This window comes from Myiozetetes cayanensis, unplaced genomic scaffold (assembly GCF_022539395.1).
Source record: "Myiozetetes cayanensis isolate MyiCay16 unplaced genomic scaffold, myiCay2020 scf22, whole genome shotgun sequence".
In the NCBI taxonomy this organism is placed as follows: Eukaryota; Metazoa; Chordata; class Aves; order Passeriformes; family Tyrannidae; genus Myiozetetes; species Myiozetetes cayanensis.
In genome coordinates, this window is record NW_026087434.1 from 3,065,610 (window position 1) to 3,084,191 (window position 18,582).

The 18,582-nt window shown below is 48.9% G+C and overlaps 1 protein-coding gene across 3 annotated transcripts; it reads left to right on the forward strand.

Annotated features, from left to right (window-relative positions):
* Positions 1 to 12,365, forward strand: CACNG5 (calcium voltage-gated channel auxiliary subunit gamma 5). 3 transcript variants are annotated; one of them, XM_050319003.1, is made up of 7 exons: positions 273 to 406; positions 5,271 to 5,374; positions 5,904 to 6,207; positions 6,982 to 7,068; positions 7,923 to 8,063; positions 8,690 to 8,835; positions 9,250 to 12,365. In XM_050319003.1, the coding sequence occupies exons 3-7, from the start codon at positions 6,000 to 6,002 to the stop codon at positions 9,505 to 9,507; spliced, it is 840 nt and encodes a 279-aa protein (XP_050174960.1). In that variant the 5' UTR covers positions 273 to 406; positions 5,271 to 5,374; positions 5,904 to 5,999; the 3' UTR covers positions 9,508 to 12,365. The 3 variants fall into 3 exon arrangements, with proteins under 3 accessions (XP_050174962.1, XP_050174961.1, XP_050174960.1); XM_050319005.1 differs by lacking the exon at positions 5,271 to 5,374 and having other exon boundaries at positions 1 to 406; XM_050319004.1 differs by lacking the exon at positions 5,271 to 5,374 and having other exon boundaries at positions 267 to 406; positions 5,909 to 6,207.
* The last annotated feature ends 6,217 nt before the right edge of the window (positions 12,366 to 18,582 follow it).

Genomic DNA, 18,582 nt, shown 5'->3' on the forward strand with positions numbered 1-18,582 from the left:
ACTGCAAGCTCAGGGTTTTAGCTCCTATTTCCCTCTTGAGAAATGTACTTTGTGTAACGTTTTTTCTGCCAAATCCCAGGGTAGGAGCTGCAGTGGATGCAGAGACCTGCCTGCCACCTGCCTGTCCCCGTGTCCCAGCAGCCTGCAGCCCTCGTGGGAGTCCATCAGAGGTGGAGAGCTGAGGCTGTGCCCCCTCTTGAGGTCCAGGAATTCTCCTCTGCTTGTTTCCAAAGCCACCGCACTCCCAGCTCCTCCCAGACCATCCAGCAGCAGAAAACCTCCACCAAGGACCCTGCTTGCTGTGACACTCTCTTGCAGTCGATCTGCCAGAACTGAACTTCCCACCTTCAGCCTCATCCCAGGTTTTCCACTTGCCAAAGCGTTGCTTCAGCTGGGGTTAAAAGAGGTAAGAGCCTAAAACACCAAGGAGAAAGGAGACATGTGGGTGGGCTGGGCTGTATAAGAGGTTTGGGGGGGGGATATTTGTGGATCCAGAAAGGCCATGTGAATGTGACCAGCTGTACACACATGGACAGTGCCAGCAGCCTGTGAGCCAGGCTGTTGGGTCGATGATTTTATCTGCTGAAAGTTTCTGGCATCACCCAAAGCCATTAGTGTGACATCTGGAGCAGAGCCACGAGTGCAGCAGCGTGGCAGAGGTGGCCTGTTCAGGAAAAGGGTCTGCTTTGAGGGCTGGGCTGGGAAGTAAATCTCTCTTGCTGTTCCTTTGACCTTGGCAATATCATCTGATTTAAGTTTAAGAGGAAAACTCCCAAGTAATCTCACTGATAAGATCAGTCAGTGGTGAGCACTGCAGTGCGTGGGGTCGCACGTCGTTCCTTCCGATTGCTTTTCAGGTGTTCCCTGTGCGTGATGACAGGCACGAAATTAATGGGCTTCTGATGGCTGTGGCTCAATCTACATTTAAATAACTCATCACCAGGCTTCTTTTTATTCATTTATTTACTTTCAAGCCCTCTCTGGAGAGCCCAGAGTGCCCATTGATCCCGCGCTAGCCGTGGGTAATGGCAGAGCCGTCGCTGGAGCTGCTGCTCCCGGCTCAGGGGAGGCTTTCAAGCCCACTATTGATCCTTCTGAAGTTTATGGCTGTTCAGAGTCACAGTCACCAGCCCTCTTTCAAACTGCCACGAAGGTGGGCTGCCTCATTTCTTAGCATGAGGCTAAACCTCCTCCACACGGGAAAGATTTATTTCTGCACTTAATTTTTCCAATACGTAATTTCTCTCTCTGAGATCGAGCTGACGGTTTTATAGGACGCTAATGCAGGTCTGTGAAAGCTGCCTTGTGTATTTCTGTTTTCCCCTGTGCCAGTGGAGGTGGTGGGTGCCAGCAGCTCAGGACAGGGCTCCTGGGAACCCCGTGGACCAGCTCCAACCCACATCCCCTTTGGCCATTTGCCTCTCAGTGTGCCAGTGCAGGAGACACTGCTTTTCTCTGCAGCCATCCCTGCTTTCCTTCAGCTGTTGCATGGAACCAGAGCAGTCCTGTGCTTCCCTCCTGCCTGCAGCACACCTTTTCCAAGCTTCAGGTGGGGCTGTCACTTCCCAAGCTATAATTCCAAAACCAAAACTGTCTTTCCCAGTCACACAGTTTTCCCGGTGTGACTTGTGGAGCTGTTTCTCCTGCATCCCCAAATGGAGCAGTGGGCACTGCCCTCACCATCTCCTCCTCTTCCTCTCAGCTGTGGCTAAAGCATTGCCAACTCTGAAAAGTTTTGTTCTGAAAGAGCCACTCTCCTTGACCTATTTTTTTTTTTTTTGCCCACGTCCATGGCCTGCGTTGTGTCCTGAGGAAGGGATCATACTGCTTGAAGGCCCTTTATTTTTAGCCAGCCCAATTTTCTTGTTGCAGCTTAGTGGGAGCTGGTCCTTTCAGTTCAGCTCCATCACAGCTCACGCTCTCCTGCATTTGATGGCTCTTACCCAGGCCCCTGATGTTCTTTGTGCATCCACTGCTCACTCAGTGGGTTTCCTACTCCACTTTCACAAGCTTAATTCCTTCTCCTTTATGTTCTGCTCAGCCTCTCCCACTACTCCAGGGCCATGGGTTAACCTCTGATTTCCCTCAGCCCAGGTTTGCAGCACAGACCAGGCACAGAGGGGGGTTGCCAGGCTTGCCCTGGATCCCAGCACCCTCCACAAACAAAACCTTCCCTCCCGTCTGCTCCAATAACCTTGGCAGTGCCTCCCCTCCTCACAAACGTCAGGAAATCGGAAATGATGCTCTAGCCACATAAAAATCAATAGCTACCTCCTTGGCCTGGCTTGGCCCTGCTCTTTCTGCCTTCACCCAGGGCAGGAGAGAGCTGCTGTTTTCCACTGAACTCAGAGCAGTGATTTATTGATACTCCCCATCCTGTCCAGGCCGTTGACCAGTGATATATTTATTTTTCCCAGCCCATCCACATAGCCCAGAGCTCTGGCTTGTGCTCAGTGTGAGCTCACAGAGGGGTGGGCTCAGAAAGCTGCCCAGGATATTTTCTTTCTGTGACTGTGGAGAAATAGGTAAGGACTTACTCCTAGATCTGGGTGAACTGTGTTAGGAGCAATGCCAATATTCATTTCATTTCCCAAAGGGCTCAGTCCTAGCAAGGGCCATGTGTAGTTTCCATCAGAAGCTGTGGCTCCAAGACAAGAAGAAATTCATTACAGGGACTTCAGATTACATTGCAGACTGCCTTTATTGTTCCCTGGACTGCTACCAGAGGGCACAGCGTGATCGAAGGAGCAGGAACAGTTCTAAAGTCCCATTTCTTGGAAATCTTTTGGGCTTCATTCATTTAATTTAAAATACAGCTACTGCTGGAAATCAAACAGCATCACCTTTCCAGCCGTGGGAAGCATAACACAATTGATAAAGGTCACTGGGAACTAAATCCTTGCTGAAAATCAAGCCAGTTCCTGTTTGTGTCCTTGTAAAATCTTTCTCCTGGGAGTCCTGCTGATTCTCCAGGTGCTGGACATGGGGGGAGGTTTGTTTTGAGCAGATGCTCGGCACCATCCCTGTCCCCCATCACATCGGGCTGGATCCTCTGTGCCAGCGAGGCAGGAACGGGGATCAGTCTCTGGTGCCTCCCTGATTACATGGAAATTGGAGTGTGAGGGAGCAAAGGAATGAGGCAATTGAGAGGCCCTGCCCCTCTCCCTGCTGCTCACGTCACCCCCAGGACCAGTAAACGATACCAAATGGGTTTATTTTCCAGTGCCTGATGTTGATGGACAACAAATCACAGGAAATACTCAGCTATTTCCCTCTGAGTGGCTTTATCTGGACCTTCACATACTCCCTACTCTGATTTTTGGCTCGTTATTAACGAGAAATGTGCAGGGAAGATGGTTGTTGATGATACACGAGCCAGGAATAGATTCCAGTTCCTTTTACCATTTTGGCACCAAAATGCCAAGAGGGATGAGACACCCTGTAGTAAATGTTGTTCACTTTGAGGCAGCAACTAGAAAAGATGGCTCTGGCTGGGTTAGGGAGATGAATGGGTGAGACAGAGGATCTGAGTTCTGGATAGTCGATTGAGGGACCAAATGGGAATCTACAGAGATGGGAAGTGGCATATTCCCTGGGAAATGGCAGGTGTAGAGCTGATGTGCTTCTCTGCCCCACAGCCACCACTTTCCTCTTTAGCTGCTGCCTCCTAATTCTTCAGAGAAAAGAAAGCCTGAGCATCTCCCCTGTACTTTGCTCCTCACTCCCCTAGCAGGGAGGGTGTTCCTCCTGGGAACACACCCTGCTGTTCTTGAGCTGAGGGAAGCATTAAAGAGGAACATTAAAAACGAGGCTGGTTAGCAAAGCCAAAGGTGGAGGGAAAGCTTGCAGGAGTGTGAGCTGGGCTGTCTGGAGACAGCACTCCCCTTCCTGTAGGTTGGAACCTTCTGGGGAGAGGCACAGTGTGAACGTAGGAAGAGCCAAATCCATAACTTCATATGGAAGGGAATTGTCAGAGCTGTTGCAGCGCTTGAGGGTGCAAGTACATCTGCTTCCTACCAAGATGTACTTGTCTGCTTTGGATCTGGGGTCAGATGCAATAATTAAAGTCTTTCTCTCCCTTTCTCTCTTTCACTCAAAGATTTAATACTCTTCTAACAGCATTCCCTGCTTTTCTCTCTTATTGCTGCCCAGAGCAGTGAGCTGGAGGGGCAGACAGGCCTTGGATATTCCATCTGCTCAGTAAATGCCGTTCTTTGGGCTCCACAGTAACTAAAAGTTTCCTTCATGTTGATCTTGTATGAAATTTGCTGCAAGCCCTGCCCAGGATGGGATGTTGGGGATCTTGGTGCTCTGGATTTGTGAGACAGCTGGGGAAGGGCCCTGCAAGAGCATAAGATAAGGAATATTGGATGTTCCCTGAGAGCGCCCAAGCAGCAAGAATCCACTCTCAGCCTCGTCTGCTTGTATTGACCACAAGGGAACCATGGCAGAACATTATCTTGGAAGGCTTTGGGTCTAAAAGTACAAGCTGTGAGGACTTTTGGCATGTCTGAGAGTCACTGTAAGCCAGTATTAATACGTTTCCATCAGAGGCACTAGGAAAAACCACCCTCCTCCAGTCTGCTCACCCGGCCATGTCGGAACAGCGGGTTGTCATCTCCTGGTCCAGGCAGGATTTGTGTCTCCTGATTTAATCACTAAACCCACCACCTTCACCAGGGTGATAACAGCAACAGGGCTTCTCTCCAAAGAGCCCATTCACCCACGTGCACCCTGATGGCAAACATGGGCTGGATGGAGCCGCTCCTGAGGGGTGAAGTTTTAAAGAGAGTTCAAGGAAGATGCTTCCTGCTGCTAAATCTGGTGGCTTTTGTTGTCTAGCTGGATTTATATGTTTTTTCCGTATTGTTTGCTGTGCTGAAAAGCAGCGAAATGTGCCTTGGAAAATATACATGACACGGCACTTATGTGTGATTCATCCTGCCTTTCTGAAAGCAGTCAATAGCACTATCTGCCTCCTTCCCACTCCCCAGAAGACCATCTCCTGCGTGTATCTTTTTCCTTCTTGCTCTTATTCCTTTAATCTTTCATTGCTGTGGCTTTTCCCCCCTCCCCAAATTAATTGCACTTTTCCCTCCGCTGCACCAAGAACTCTGATTTCTGGTGATATTTTATCAGTCTGCAGGGCACCATGAGAACCACTAAATTCCCCAACTTAGCAAGAATGCAATAAAATAAAAAAAAGAGAAAAGGTTCAATACATAAGCAACATGGGGATGAGGGAAGTTTTTCCTTTAATGTTCGCCCAGGGCCTGGCTGCAGCTTTCTGCTTCCTTTCCCTGCCTCTCCACAAAGCACAAGATGGGTTTGGACCCAGCTCTGATCCAGCAAGAAAAATAAACAGAGAAGAAAGGCAAGTTATTGTGTCATGGCACTGCTTCAAGGGGTTCGCTGATGTCATTCAGCGTAGCACGGTCTTTGCAAAATCAGCATCTTGATTCCCCGAGGGATAAATGTACCCTGGACGAGGAAAAGCAGAATTACTGGGGGAGTGTGATGGTGGTGGGAGCTGCTCAGAGGGGGAGGTTGGTCCAGCAGCTGTAAGCACCTCTGTTGATCCATCATCTCAGTGCCCATGATCCTCAGCAGGCTCCTGTGCCCAGGAGATAACAGCTCGTGCTGCTTTGCCTCGCGGGACCATTTGATAAGGGCAGATAAAACGCTGTGCTTCAGCTACATCCTTGGGGAGACTCGTGCCAGGTTGGGCTGGAGAAACAGGAATTCACCTGCAGAAAAGCAAACAGGAGCCAAGGAGCTGCTCCCACCCAACCCATCCCAATCCTGTCCTCAGCACCCCCCGAGCCAGCGCTGGGGCACCAGTCGGGTGGGATTTGGTTCAGACTCTCCCATCTGTCACTGATCGTTTTAATGGCTTGTTTCAGCTCAGCCTGCACGAGGCAATCCGGGGCAAAGCTTTGGCACGTCCTTTCCCCGGATCGTGCTGCCGGATCCGCCCGCTCTGCCCGCCCCAGCCCCCGATGCTGTCGGGCATGAGCGCCTGCAGCAGGAGGGCGCTGACCCTGCTCAGCAGCGTGTTCGCCGTCTGCGGCCTCGGCCTGCTGGGCATCTCTGTCAGCACCGACTACTGGCTCTACCTGGAGGAGGGCATCGTCCAGCCCCAGAACCAGACGGCCGAGATCAAGCTGTCGCTGCACTCGGGGCTCTGGAGGGTCTGCTTTCTGGCAGGTGTGTTCTCACCCCCCAAAAAAACCTCCCCTGTTATTTACGTGGTTTATATTTATATGTTTTATAACATAGAAACAGATATATATATATATGTTATGTCTGTTTATATATAAATGGATAAATATCTGTGTATTTATAATGTTTGTTGTCGTGGTCATCCCGTGGGAAACGGCCAGGAAACACGGGATTTTTAGGAGCTCCATTCATCTTTGCTTCCAAACTCAGGCCCTTGCCCAACTTTTAGCAGTCTGGTGGATAAATGTGCCTTTCCACACAGGTTTTGGGGGGGTTTGATGCTGCCATGCCGGGCCCACCTGTCCCAGTGCTGTGGCCTTGGGCAGCAGCTCAAAACTTTCCCATTTGGTCCCTGCAGAATTTAGATTCAGGTCAGCTGGACCGTTCCCTCCGTCCCTGCCAAGTGTGATGGAGCGACTTGGCTGCAGGAGCAGAGCGGAATAAAACCTGAGGGAATGGGAATCTCAAAGTGACCAGCCTGAAATGTCACCAAGTTTCAACTGCTGCTTTGAAAAAGTCAGGGTGGGGTGTGAGGGACTCTGATACCACCCCTGGGGTGACTTTAAAGCCTCTGGCTTCAAGGGTTCACATTTGTGTGTACAAGGAAATGGTATTTAAGAGGTGTCTTTCTTCCACCTCAACCACAGACAGAGAATTTGGGGTTTTTTTGGGGGAAGAGCAGCTTTAAATTGAATTTCCATGCATGCATAAAACCAGACAAGCACAGTGCAGGTGTGACTTGGTCTGTGTCTGCTGCAGGCGAAGAGCGTGGCCGGTGCTTCACCATCGAATACGTCATGCCCATGAACATCCAGCTGACGTCTGAGTCCACAGTCAACGTCCTGAGTAAGTGGTTCCAGGGGAGTCTCACCTTGCAAAGCACCAAGGGGGTCACTTGTGACTCCCCCAAGAAATCCCCTTTGTGTCTTTTTGCCAAAGAAACTCCGAGTTGTAGATGCAACTACTTTTTTTGGCTCTGTGAATCACCCAGTGCGCTCCTAAGCTTTTGGGGACATCCCTTTCTAATGGCAGGGTGCTCACAGAGGCTCTAAGCTGTATGATTTCCCCTGACTGGCTATTCAGCACTAATGTTTATCGAAGTGTTTGGCTTTTTAGTCTCCTCTCCATAATTTGCAGCTGTATTTATTCCCTAGCAGTCAATTTTACACATTATATAGTGGGATGAATTAAGGATGGAGTGTCACAGCTCTCACGATGAATTCTGCAGTCATTTCGGATTTAATAAATAGGAGTGTTCTGCAAACACTTATGGGGTGAAGCTAGAGAAAAATACAGGTTCTGATGTTTTTTTCCCATGCAACACTTCCCACAGAAACCCTCAGAAACACAAACATTGGCAGAGTCACCACCACGGTGGGCAGGCCCTGGCACAGGTTGCCCAGAGAAGCTGTGGCTGCCCCATCCCTGGGAGTGTTCAAGGCCAGGCTGGTTGGGGCTTGGAGCAACCTGGAATAGTGGAAGGTGTCCTGACCTTGGCAAGGAACGTTAAGATCCCGTCCAACCCAACTCTTCCTATGATTCCATAATTCTGTGTTTTACTCAGCGGAGTAGCAAAGAGGGAAACCCCAGACACAACATGGTCAGAGCAGCAGGGCTGGAGCCATCTCACCCAGCCCATTTCTCACACTGTATGGGGAGGATTAATCTGTTCTCACTTCCCTCTGCTCCTCTACTGACAGAGATGATCCGCTCTGCCACCCCATTCCCTCTGGTCAGCCTCTTCTTCATGTTCATCGGCTTCATCCTGAGCAACATCGGCCACATTCGGCCCCACAGGACCATCCTCGCCTTCGTCTCGGGGATTTTCTTCATCCTGTCAGGTGAGTTTTGCTACCAGCTTTTCTCCTGGCAACCTTTGAGCACGGAGCACATTTGCTTTGGTAGCTGCTGGTGCTCTCCTGACCCGCTGTGGTGGCTCCTTGATGGAGTCATCACCCACAGGGGCTCCCAGCTCAGCCCTGCAGCCTGACCTGCTTTTGTGGGATGGAAAACCATCCAGTGCAAAACTCATTTGTGGAAATGGGGAAAAAGCCCCCACCACGTGCAGGAGCAGGTGCTGGAGGAGAGGATGCTTCTCATGGCACATCAGTCGCAGGAGAGATCAGAAACTTCAAACTGCTCAGTCGGGATGTTTCTACAGGAGAAAAGGGAATGTTTTATTCATGGTGCTGTGAGAGTGTTAAACAAATAGCTGTGACAGCTGAGCTTTGAAGTCAGCTCCTTACCAGAGCCGCTGCCTCCTCCCCAGCGCACACAGACTTGCCTGAGCAGGTAATGCTTTGACTGAAATGAGAGGAGTGCCCTGGGTTAGCGCAGCAGGAGGGAGGGCAGCCCCTTTCCCAGTTATTCCAAGCACAGTTTTTTAGTTTCCCCCACAAGTCAGGTCTTAAGGAAGGTGCTCCTTCAGCCCTTCATCCCTGACATGTTTCCCACTGTCCTTCTCCAGGTCTGTCCCTGGTGGTGGGGCTGGTCCTCTACATCTCCAGCATTAACGACGAGATGCTCAACAGGACCAAGGACTCGGAAACGTTCTTCAATTACAAATACGGGTGGTCGTTTGCCTTCTCTGCCATCTCCTTCCTTCTCACAGAGGTACCCAGCAGCTCTCACACCCCTGTGTCCCGCTCTCAGGGGTGGGCACATCGAGGCTGTTGGCAAAAAGAGGACTTGGGTGGGGTTTAAGGCAGGGCTGTGAGGGCAGAGGGGTAAAATACAGCGTGAAGGGAGACAGGGTGGGGACAGACCCAAGCCTGGCGCGCTGATGGGGCACTTGATGACGATTTGATGCCAAGGAGGAAAATGCAGAGGAGGAGGAGACGTGGTTGTGCTGCATTATTTAGTGCATGGATCCCAGGCACAGGGCGGTGAAGTGACAGCCCTCAGGTGCCTTTGTGCATCAGCAGCAGAGCAAAAAAAACCAGGGATTTATGTTTTGCTCTGTGCCGGTGGCGGTGGAGGAGGCAGCCGCGCGCAGGGTGGGCGTCAGGCCGTGTCTCTCTCCCGCAGAGCGCCGGGGTGATGTCCGTGTACCTGTTCATGAAGCGCTACACGGCCGAGGACATCTACCGGCCCCACCCCGGCTTCTACCGGCCCCGCCTGAGCAACTGCTCCGACTACTCGGGGCAGTTCCTGCACCCGGACGCGTGGGCGCGGGGCCGGAGCCCCTCGGACATCTCCAGCGAGGCGTCCCTGCAGATGAACAGTAACTACCCGGCCCTGCTCAAGTGCCCCGACTACGACCAGATGTCCTCGTCCCCGTGCTGAGCCCCGACGTCCCGTCCCGCTCCCGCTCCCGACGGTCGACGCGCCCCGACTCCCGTCTGTCATTTTTTTTTAGGCCACTCTTTGAGGCCACTTCTCTATTTATAGGACCGTGAATATAACCAGGGAGATGGGTTATATAACCAGTAGTGTAACCTAGAGAATTGGGATGTTTTCCTTTCTTTGTTTGTTTTTTTTTTTGGGGGGGGGTTGTTTTGTTTCTCCCCGCGTAACTAAAGATCTCTCCAAAGTCCTCTTCTCTCAGCTCGTCCCGCTGAGCAAACAGCAGTTCTGCCTGGGGGGATAAATCCAGGGCTGGACTCGAGAGCAGGAGAAAGAAAATAGAGTAGAACTAAGGAAAAAAAAGTGTATTTTTTTGGTGTAGGTAAGTAGGCTGCAAAAGTTTGTGCATTTGACTGCATCATTTAATTATATATTTACTGGCCTAAGTGCCAGCAGGCGTAAAAGATCTGTGTAACTTTCCAAGAAATAACCAGCATTAGAAAAATAGAAATTTTGTCTTGATTGATTCTATATTTACTGATTGATATCTCTCAGTGCCGGATATCAATTCCAACCAGGCTGTAATGGGAAATAGCCATCATTCTGGACAATACCTCAGCAGGCTTGGACACAAGCAGGTTGTTCCTCTATGGCTACTTGCAAACTGTTGCTTAAATATCCCCTGTTAGACTGGAGGCACCCTGGTGGGGTGGCTCCAGCACCCAAATTTCCTCTGCCATCCCATAGACAGGAGGTCTGAAGAGCAAATGGGAGAATTTCAGTGCAGCGTCGACTGGGAAACAACCTCAACCCTTCCCATGGGAAACATTAGATGCAGGATTTAGTGAGAGTTATGGCCAGAAGTTCTTCCAGTGAAAGGCAAGATCCCAAAACAGTGCAAAGTGATGGAGCTGAGACTTATGGCACAAGTCCAGTGCAGCAAAGTAGTTGGCTTATATTTCATTTTGGCAAGAAAATGGTACTTTAGCTGCTTTTTGTGCGTGTGTATGAAACTTACTCTGAGGTTTTCAGTTTCGAAATTTCTTCTGATGCTTTGGCATTTTGGCCTCAGCCAGCTGCCAGGGGAGAGCATCACCCTGATGGAAAACAGGGCAGGGGAGGAGCAGGCTGTGCTCCCTTGGGCTCCCCTGTGCGAGTCCCATCTCATCACCGTGCAAGAGAAAGAGCTTTGTCCAGACTTTATTTCTGTTCTTGTTATTTTCAACCTCTCTGAAAATTTTGTTTCTGCAGAACAAAACTGTCCGAAGATTCTTGGTCTATTTGAGCTTGTTTTGTCTTACTGTGATTAAAAGAAATAGAATATACACACTTTTAATCTCATTTGTAGCACGCTGGGGAATGAATGTTGCACCTTGTTGTTATTATTTAATATTAATATTAATATTTATTATTTTGATATTTATTAATATTTATTATTTTAATATTTATTATTTATTATTTATAAGCTCCACCAAAGTAGAGTCTAAGTCCAGGTGCAGCACCACTCTTTGCATGGATTCCAATGCCCATTCCACAGGACTTCACTGCAACTTTATTTCCAGCCAGTTCTTGAACAGGATTATTCCTCTCCAGTTCCTTCAGATAAGCAAGTAACGTATATCTAGTGTATATCTAATGTCTCTGACTCCTGATTTGCTAAGCTTTAAAACCAGGGTATCATTTTGTAGACACAGTTCTATTTACCCTCAGTTTTTTTATTACCCATGAGCATTTATGTTCTCACTTAAGCACCAGTTTGGAAGTGCTACATGACAGGTTTGCTGCTGCTTCAAGCATTAAAGCACAATCCAGCCCCATCATCCAGCAGCAAAGTTGGTTGGTCCTCAGCCAGATAAACCACCAGTTTTCCATCAGGATCTCCATGTTCAGTGTGAATTTTGCTCCAAGAAAACACTGGAGTTCACAAGCAATGATTTTGCATTTCCTAGAGCCTGATCTAGTTTGCTGGGCTTGACACTGGTGTTTTCTGGTGGCTCAGAGGCAGTTACCTTTGCATCTTACCCTTGGTGGATCTTATATTCTCAGTCCTTCTTGTAAGGGAGATCTTCAGGATCCTCAAAGTCGCTGATGCTCAGAGGGACAAGGGCTGTCCCACTGTTCCCTCACACTGGGGAGTCATTTCTGGGGTTAATCAGGAGGTGTCCCTGTCCCCAAGTGGAATTTTCTTTGGTACTGATTAAATACAGAATTACTCATTTTATAAATGAAAATGATTGCCTACATAAGCAGAAAAAAAAATTTAAAAACCCTTCATGCCTTCCTCAAGGCCCCAGAAGGTTTATCAGAGTCTAGGGGCGAATTAGAAAAGTAATTATTTTCATTCATTGGAGAGATTACATTTGTGAGCCTGGGAGTTCACACATTCACCCAGTGAGCACAAATAAGTGCAGGACTGCCAAAAGGAATCTGTCAAAGTAAGTGTTTGCTGTTGGTCCAATAAGTGCTGGGTTTTGGTAGGATAACGTGGTGTTTAGTAAAGCACAGGCAGCAGTGGTTGTGCCTCCAGGTGCTGTTCCATCCCTCCAGAAGTGTGGCAGCAGCTCTCACTGTGGATGGCTCAGCCCCCTTCCCTCCTTCAGTCCCTCTCCCACCCATTGCAGCCTCTCCCTGTGCTCCCTCCCTGCCTGTTGCTTTGATTGCAATAAATGAAAAGTGGAGTTTTGAGGATAAGCAACCAATTAAATTCGAGGTTTTACACCCTAGGACTGAAGTCCTTAAATTCTCCCGGTGGGATGAGCCAGGCTGCTCCCAGCCCCGTGGGAAGGTGACTGCTTGTCTGACACTGCACAGGGAACGGTTTGCACTTGGAAGCAAAAAAAAGCCTTGCTTTGCATGAATGACTAACTGGTGTCAGACTCTTTGTGCACGTGGCTGTGTCTCCGTGTACTGGAGCATTAGAATGAGTTACTGGGATTAAGGGTTAAATAAAGCCCGATCCAGGAGCAGTTCCCCTGCTCGCTCAGGACTGCAGTGGGCTGAAGCTTTTGCTGTCCCTGCCACCAGCCTCCCACACACAGACATCCACCCTGCAGCCCGGGTGCTGAGTGGAGCTCGTGGCACGGGGAGAGATGAATGGGAGCTGCAGGAATGGCACAGGGGAGGTGAGAGAACCCCTGGCTCAGGGGAGGCCGGTTGGGAAGATGGGATGCTCTGGGTTTTTCTCAGGGAACTCCCAGGAGCCACACTCCCCCTCTGTGGGGTTTTTAAATCAAATCCCCTTTCTGTAAGCCCAGAGAGGCATCTTGTGCTCTGTGTCTCCTCCTCTCTGCCATCATCCCCCACTACTGTCCTTGTTCACTCTCACATCACGTCACTCCCATGGTGTGATGGGGCCCTGGTGGGACACAAGCTCCATTTGCCCCTCAGTAGTGTCCTGAAAACCCTTAATGAATCATGAGCTATGGATGCACGAGTTCATTAGACACCAATCACGAGCAGTAATTAAGTAGCCAGGAGTAATAAGGCCGTGCTGGGTCTTGCTCTCCTGCAGCTGCTCCTGGAGCAGCTTGAGGCTCCAGAGCCCATTCTTGCCCAGTGGAAAAAATATGATTTATATCTAAATTTATATACAGGTATGGATGAACTGCCCTTGCAGCTGTGTGGGCAGTGGGCACAAGGAGCCACTGCAAAGGTTCAGGTGAGGCACAAGACCCTCTCGGACAGTAACACCCTCTGAGCAGACGTGCAGACCGAGAGCCCTGCTGAGCTCTTATGGCTGCTGGTGAAGCTTCTGCTGAGGTGAGATGAGGTTGGGCAGGTGTTTGGGGGCAACCTGGTCCTGCTTTTGCCCAGGAGGATGTCATGGAGCTGTTGCTCAGGTAGGCAAGGGGAGAGCAAATCCCTACAGCTTGGGAAGTCCCAGATGAATCTTGGTGTGGCATCATCTGGACACAGGGTTGAAGATCTGTGCTCTTGGCTTCAAGCAGACAGGACCCAAAGGTATTTTCCTAGGGCTCCAGGGTTTATTAGTGTTTCAGCCACATGCCATTGTGGCAGGGGAAGCAGCTGGCTCGGGCATGGTGTTTCCAGCTCACAGTGCTCTGCTCTCGAGCCCTTGTGTTGCATTATTAATACAATTTGTCAAGGCTGTGTTATTCGTTTTCCCAAATGTGAGTTGGCCCCATGGGCTATTCAAGGTGTGCTGAGAAATTAAATAGTCTTATTCCTCCCTGCTGATACCTTGTTAGCTGTGCAGAGCTGGTGTGTCTGTGCTGGGGATGCTGTGGGAACAGGCAAAATATTCACCTGAGTAAATATTCCTCTACTAATGAGAAGTAGCTGAGAGATATTTATTTTCTTCTCCCTTCTTTCCTTATGAGATTTATTTGTTTGCTTCCTAATTTTTTCCCCAAATTTGCAGTCAAACCTAACTAGAAAAACCAGCATTTTTCTCATCCAGTTTTGGGGCTCCTGGTGGGGTGTCCTTCACCCCACTGCAGCACCCGTTGTTCCATCAGTTCTTTAACTTTTCTTTCTGCAAACTGGCTGCACCACAGCCGTCCTGGACACACAAAAGGGGTGTCCCCAGCACCCTGGCTGCTCCATGGGTGCCACCTCACATGCCCAGGGTGCTCCAGTGACCTTTCCTCCCTGCACCGCAGGGCTGCTGTCTATAGTGATTGTGTAGATGTCAAATCCCACCCTGTTCCCATGGATACAGTGGAATGGAGAGAGGGAAGAGCTGCCTCTTTGCTTTAGCTTCATGTAGGTTTTTACAGACCTCAGATTTTGGGTTGCAGTGACCTTGGTGGGCAGGGGTTATAACTGGCAGGAAACGGCTGCAGTGATCACCCCGTGTGTCTTTAATTGCAAACCAGTTCCCCAACCCTTCTTCTTTTCACACCACTTCATCTTTGAACCTCTGGTCAAATCAGTCTTTTAGTCAACTTTGCAGAAGAAAGATTCTTTTTTTATTATTATTGTTACAATTTACAACACGGGAAAGCACTGTTTCAACCAGAAAAATTAACCCCACTGCACTGTGTTGCCAGATTTTACCCCAAGGGCTGGATTTGAGGAATACATTGGCTCTAACGGGATATTTTCAAGTCTTGAGCAGTTTGTACCATGTGTTCTGCAGGCTCTGTCCAGCATTTTTTAATCAAACCACTGCAGAACTCCCCAAGCCTCACCCCTCTCTCTATTTCCAATGAAAGGAGAAGTATATCACAAATAGTGATTAATATGCCTTGAAAATACACAGCACCAGCAGCCAAGGTTATTCCCCAATAACCCATCATTTTTGTCGTGGGCTCTGGATAAATCTGGCTGTGATGAGATGCAGCTGTTTTTAATCTTCAGTGTTAGGGCAGTGTGAATTCATTTTTCTTAGAGGCAGACCAGGTGTGACAGGGGTGCAGAGAAGATGTTCAGTGGCTTGGGCTCCTTCAGGTTTGCAGCTGCTTCGACTGAGGTTGGTGCAGCTCCATCTGCCCAAAGGGCTGCGATTGCCAGCACGGTGAGTGCTGGCTGAACAGCTCATTTTGGAACAAAGTCACTCATCCCAACCAGCACCTCTAAATCTGCACGTAGGCAAATCCCTGGGCCCGAGATTCAGCTTTGCTGCTGATCAGCAAAGTGTGTAGGCACGTGCTGGAATCCCTGGGACTCCATCTCGGAAGCAAAATGAAACCCAAGAGAAGCTCTGCTGAACAAGGGCTGTCTTTGTTTTAACAGCACCTGGGAGGGGGGTTTAGTGACAGGGGAAGTGGAAGGCACAGAAGAGGAGATAGTACAGAGACACGACCACAAGTTTATTATTTTCCTGCAGTGATAACATCTTTAATGAGGTGTGTGTTCATGGAAACGTAACCCTGAGGTTCTTGCATCCGCCTGGCGCCCTGACACGTGCCAGCAGCCTGCTGCAACTGCAGGGGGAGAGCTGCCAAGGAAGCTGAGAGGTGTTATTTAATTAATAACAGCTAATTTGAATAAATACCAAAATGTCACTCTGCTGCTCTGGGGGGGAGTGTGGTGATTTCACCTCTGTGGGAAAGGGGACAGGGTCGGTGTCACACACAAGAGGAAGGAGCAGCAGTGTCTGTCGTGGCAGTGCAGGTCAGACGCTGCTCATTGCTTTATATTTAATAAGTAAATCTCTGGCATTCAGGTTCAGCATAATTGGGTGCTGTGTAGGCCCTAATGCTGGTTTAATCTGCCTTCAGCTCAGCTCATCAAAGGCTGCTGAAATGAGGGGATAAGGAAAGAATCCGTGGCCCTTGCAGAGGCTGCGTAGTGCCCAGCCAACATCTGACTTTGAAATTATATGGCTTTTAAAGCTGTCTTGCTTCAGTGTTAAAGAAGCTCAAACATCAGAGTGAAAGCTCTTGTTTATCCTTGAAAAGCAAATCGTGCTTTATTTTAGCAGAAATTACAGGGTCTGTTTCTTGACAGAGCATCCCCAGTTCCTGCTGGGCTTAAGAAACTTCAGAATGACCCCTGTTTGTCCAGGACAATAGGATTATATATTATTTAGTATTATTGTTCATAATTTAGATAAACAGACGCCTCTCCAGCAGTGCAGAACACATACATCTGAAATCCCCATCAAATTATTTATTTCCATATAAATTATGTACTGTCAAAACTGCTCTACTGATCTGAAGGTTAAAGGCTTCATCACAGAAATGCAGCAGCTCCCCATCATCTCGATCAGGATGTGATTATTTACAGAAAAAAGCATCCTGGTGGCTGTGGATTTCCTATTGATCTGCTTCAGCAGCTCTGTCTGACTGGGAACAGCTGAAACACATGAAATAAAAACACGAACCTACAGTTGTTTTATCTTCCCATAAAAAGTAGGTCACATCCCCAACTGAGCTGTATTTTATTCATGTAAATACATTTTTTACAATTAAAAATGCAACAAAAAACTGTGTTCATGTCAACAGAGCTGAGCCTGGTGAAACTGGGTTAGGGCTGGTGCCTGGGCGTCCTCAGGCAAAGCCTTGCTGATGGTGGGGCAGGTCCCTCCTGCCTCTGCCGTGGGATGGGAGCCCAAACCACCTGTTTTGGAGCAGGAAAGTGAGAGCAGGAGAGGAGTGAAAGCGCTTAAAGCTCTCCAGATTGAGCTCCATATAGGAATAATTACGGCTGCTATTTTAAGGAGTTGTTTAATAACGTTAAAGCGGTGACAGGCTGAGATGATCACACTTGCCACCTCCGCGCTCCTGGGGGCTTTTTCTTCCCCACTCCCACCCCTCTCACACACACCCCCCCCCCCCCCTCAGTTAGTTCTGATATATTTGCATTTTTTCCAAGCCAATTATCGTGCTCCAAAAGCTCTTGAGCAAGCTGGGAATGGCTTTGCACGAGAGGAGAATACCAGGCATTGGAGTACAACAGCAAAGCCATTAGCTCCTCTCCTGGTGTGCACCTGCAGTGTGCTCAGCAGCGACATCCACGTTGCCATCTGGTCCTGGAAAATACCTGGGGGCGAATCAGAACTTCTTCTGGGGCTGAGAGGTCACCCCTCAGGTGCCACCCCGTGCTGTGACCCGTGGCACGTGCGGGCCTGCAGCCCGTGGGAAAACACACCTCTGACTCAGTACCCCTGTTTCTAAAACAGGAACTGTATTCTTGATGGGCATATTGGTACTTTGGGAGCTTTGTGCGCCCTCAGTACGCACACAGATAATTAATGATGGGTTTTTGGGAGGTTTAATGTCTCGTTGGTGTGCATGGTGATGAGCCCTGAGCTCCTCTTTGCTCCCTCCCCAGTGCAGGGCTGTGTGCTACCCTGCAACAGAAATTAGAGCTGCTCACGGGAACTGCCCTAAGAGGGATGTCAGGGCTGTCTTAGGGACCTGCAGCACCGAAAAATTAGAGCCTGAAACAAAGGCAGGAGGGAAAAATGAGCTAGAAAAGATGGGGCTTTCTACCATATTTTCCTATTTTTTCTGGCACTTTATTTGTAATAAGAGAAAAAAAAAAGCACTTGGGTCCAGCTGGCTGTTGTTTGAGAAGGAAGGTGGGAAGGCGATGCCCTAAAGCTCCCAAAGAGGGGGGTGTGTTGGCTCAGCTCAGCATCTCCTCTGCAGCCACCACTGGGCCATTAATGATGTAAAGAAACTTTTATTTCCTCTCTTTGGCCAGGTCTGGCCTTGTTTCAGCTGGGATTTTTTGTTTGGTTGGTTATTTCTTATTGTGTTGGGGGTAGAATTGTCCTTTCCATGCCCGTCACCTTTTTCCAGTTAAGAGGGAACAGCTGCTTTTCTGCCCCATGCTGGAGCTGCACAAGGAAAAAGAGGTTAAGGAAGATTAAAATGCAATTGCAGGTACTGTGAAAATAGATCTGTCAGCCTGACCTGTTTGCTTGAGGGTCTCTGGGCTTGCTTTGGTTGGGTTTTTGAAGATGTCAGGAAAGATGCTGGAAAATAAATAAGGTTACATGTAGCTCAGAGTAACAATTAAAACTTGGAATGGTCAGGGCCTGTTTAGGCAAATCAATTAAAAAATTGGCACATAAATTATGTGTGTCTTTGTCTTCCACTGTCCCAGTCACGCTGGGGAACCTTCAGAATGAGATGAAAGTGAGGCCACTAATCCAACAGGTGTTTCCATCAGCCAACCCCACAGCTGTCCTTCCTGACCTTCCTGGCTGGTCTCTAACCTGTGATAAATTGGGCTTCTCCCTCAGGAGGTTTTCTCCATCACCAGCTCTTCCTGCCTCTTTCATTTAAAGCAATTTCATTCTGCATCTCCCCATCCATCCCCAGGAGTTTGAAGGAGCAGATACATCCCACTGTCTGCTGATAGTTCTGAAGGCATCTGCACATCCCACCCAGGGGTGATGGCTTTCCATCAGCAGGATAACCCATGGGAAGGACAGAAAGGTAAGAAACCCTTAGGAAGTGCGGTCCCTATTTTATATTTTAACTGCCCAGCTGGGCTCCGTGGAGGAAACAGGATCTCAGCATGACCCCAGTGCTCCCTGCCCAGGTTAAGCTGGTTTTCAGCACTGCAAATTCATTACATTTGTGGGTTTTTCACTTGCAAAACAACAACAAGAACGATGATAATGACAATAAACAGGAATCATTTGAATAATATTAA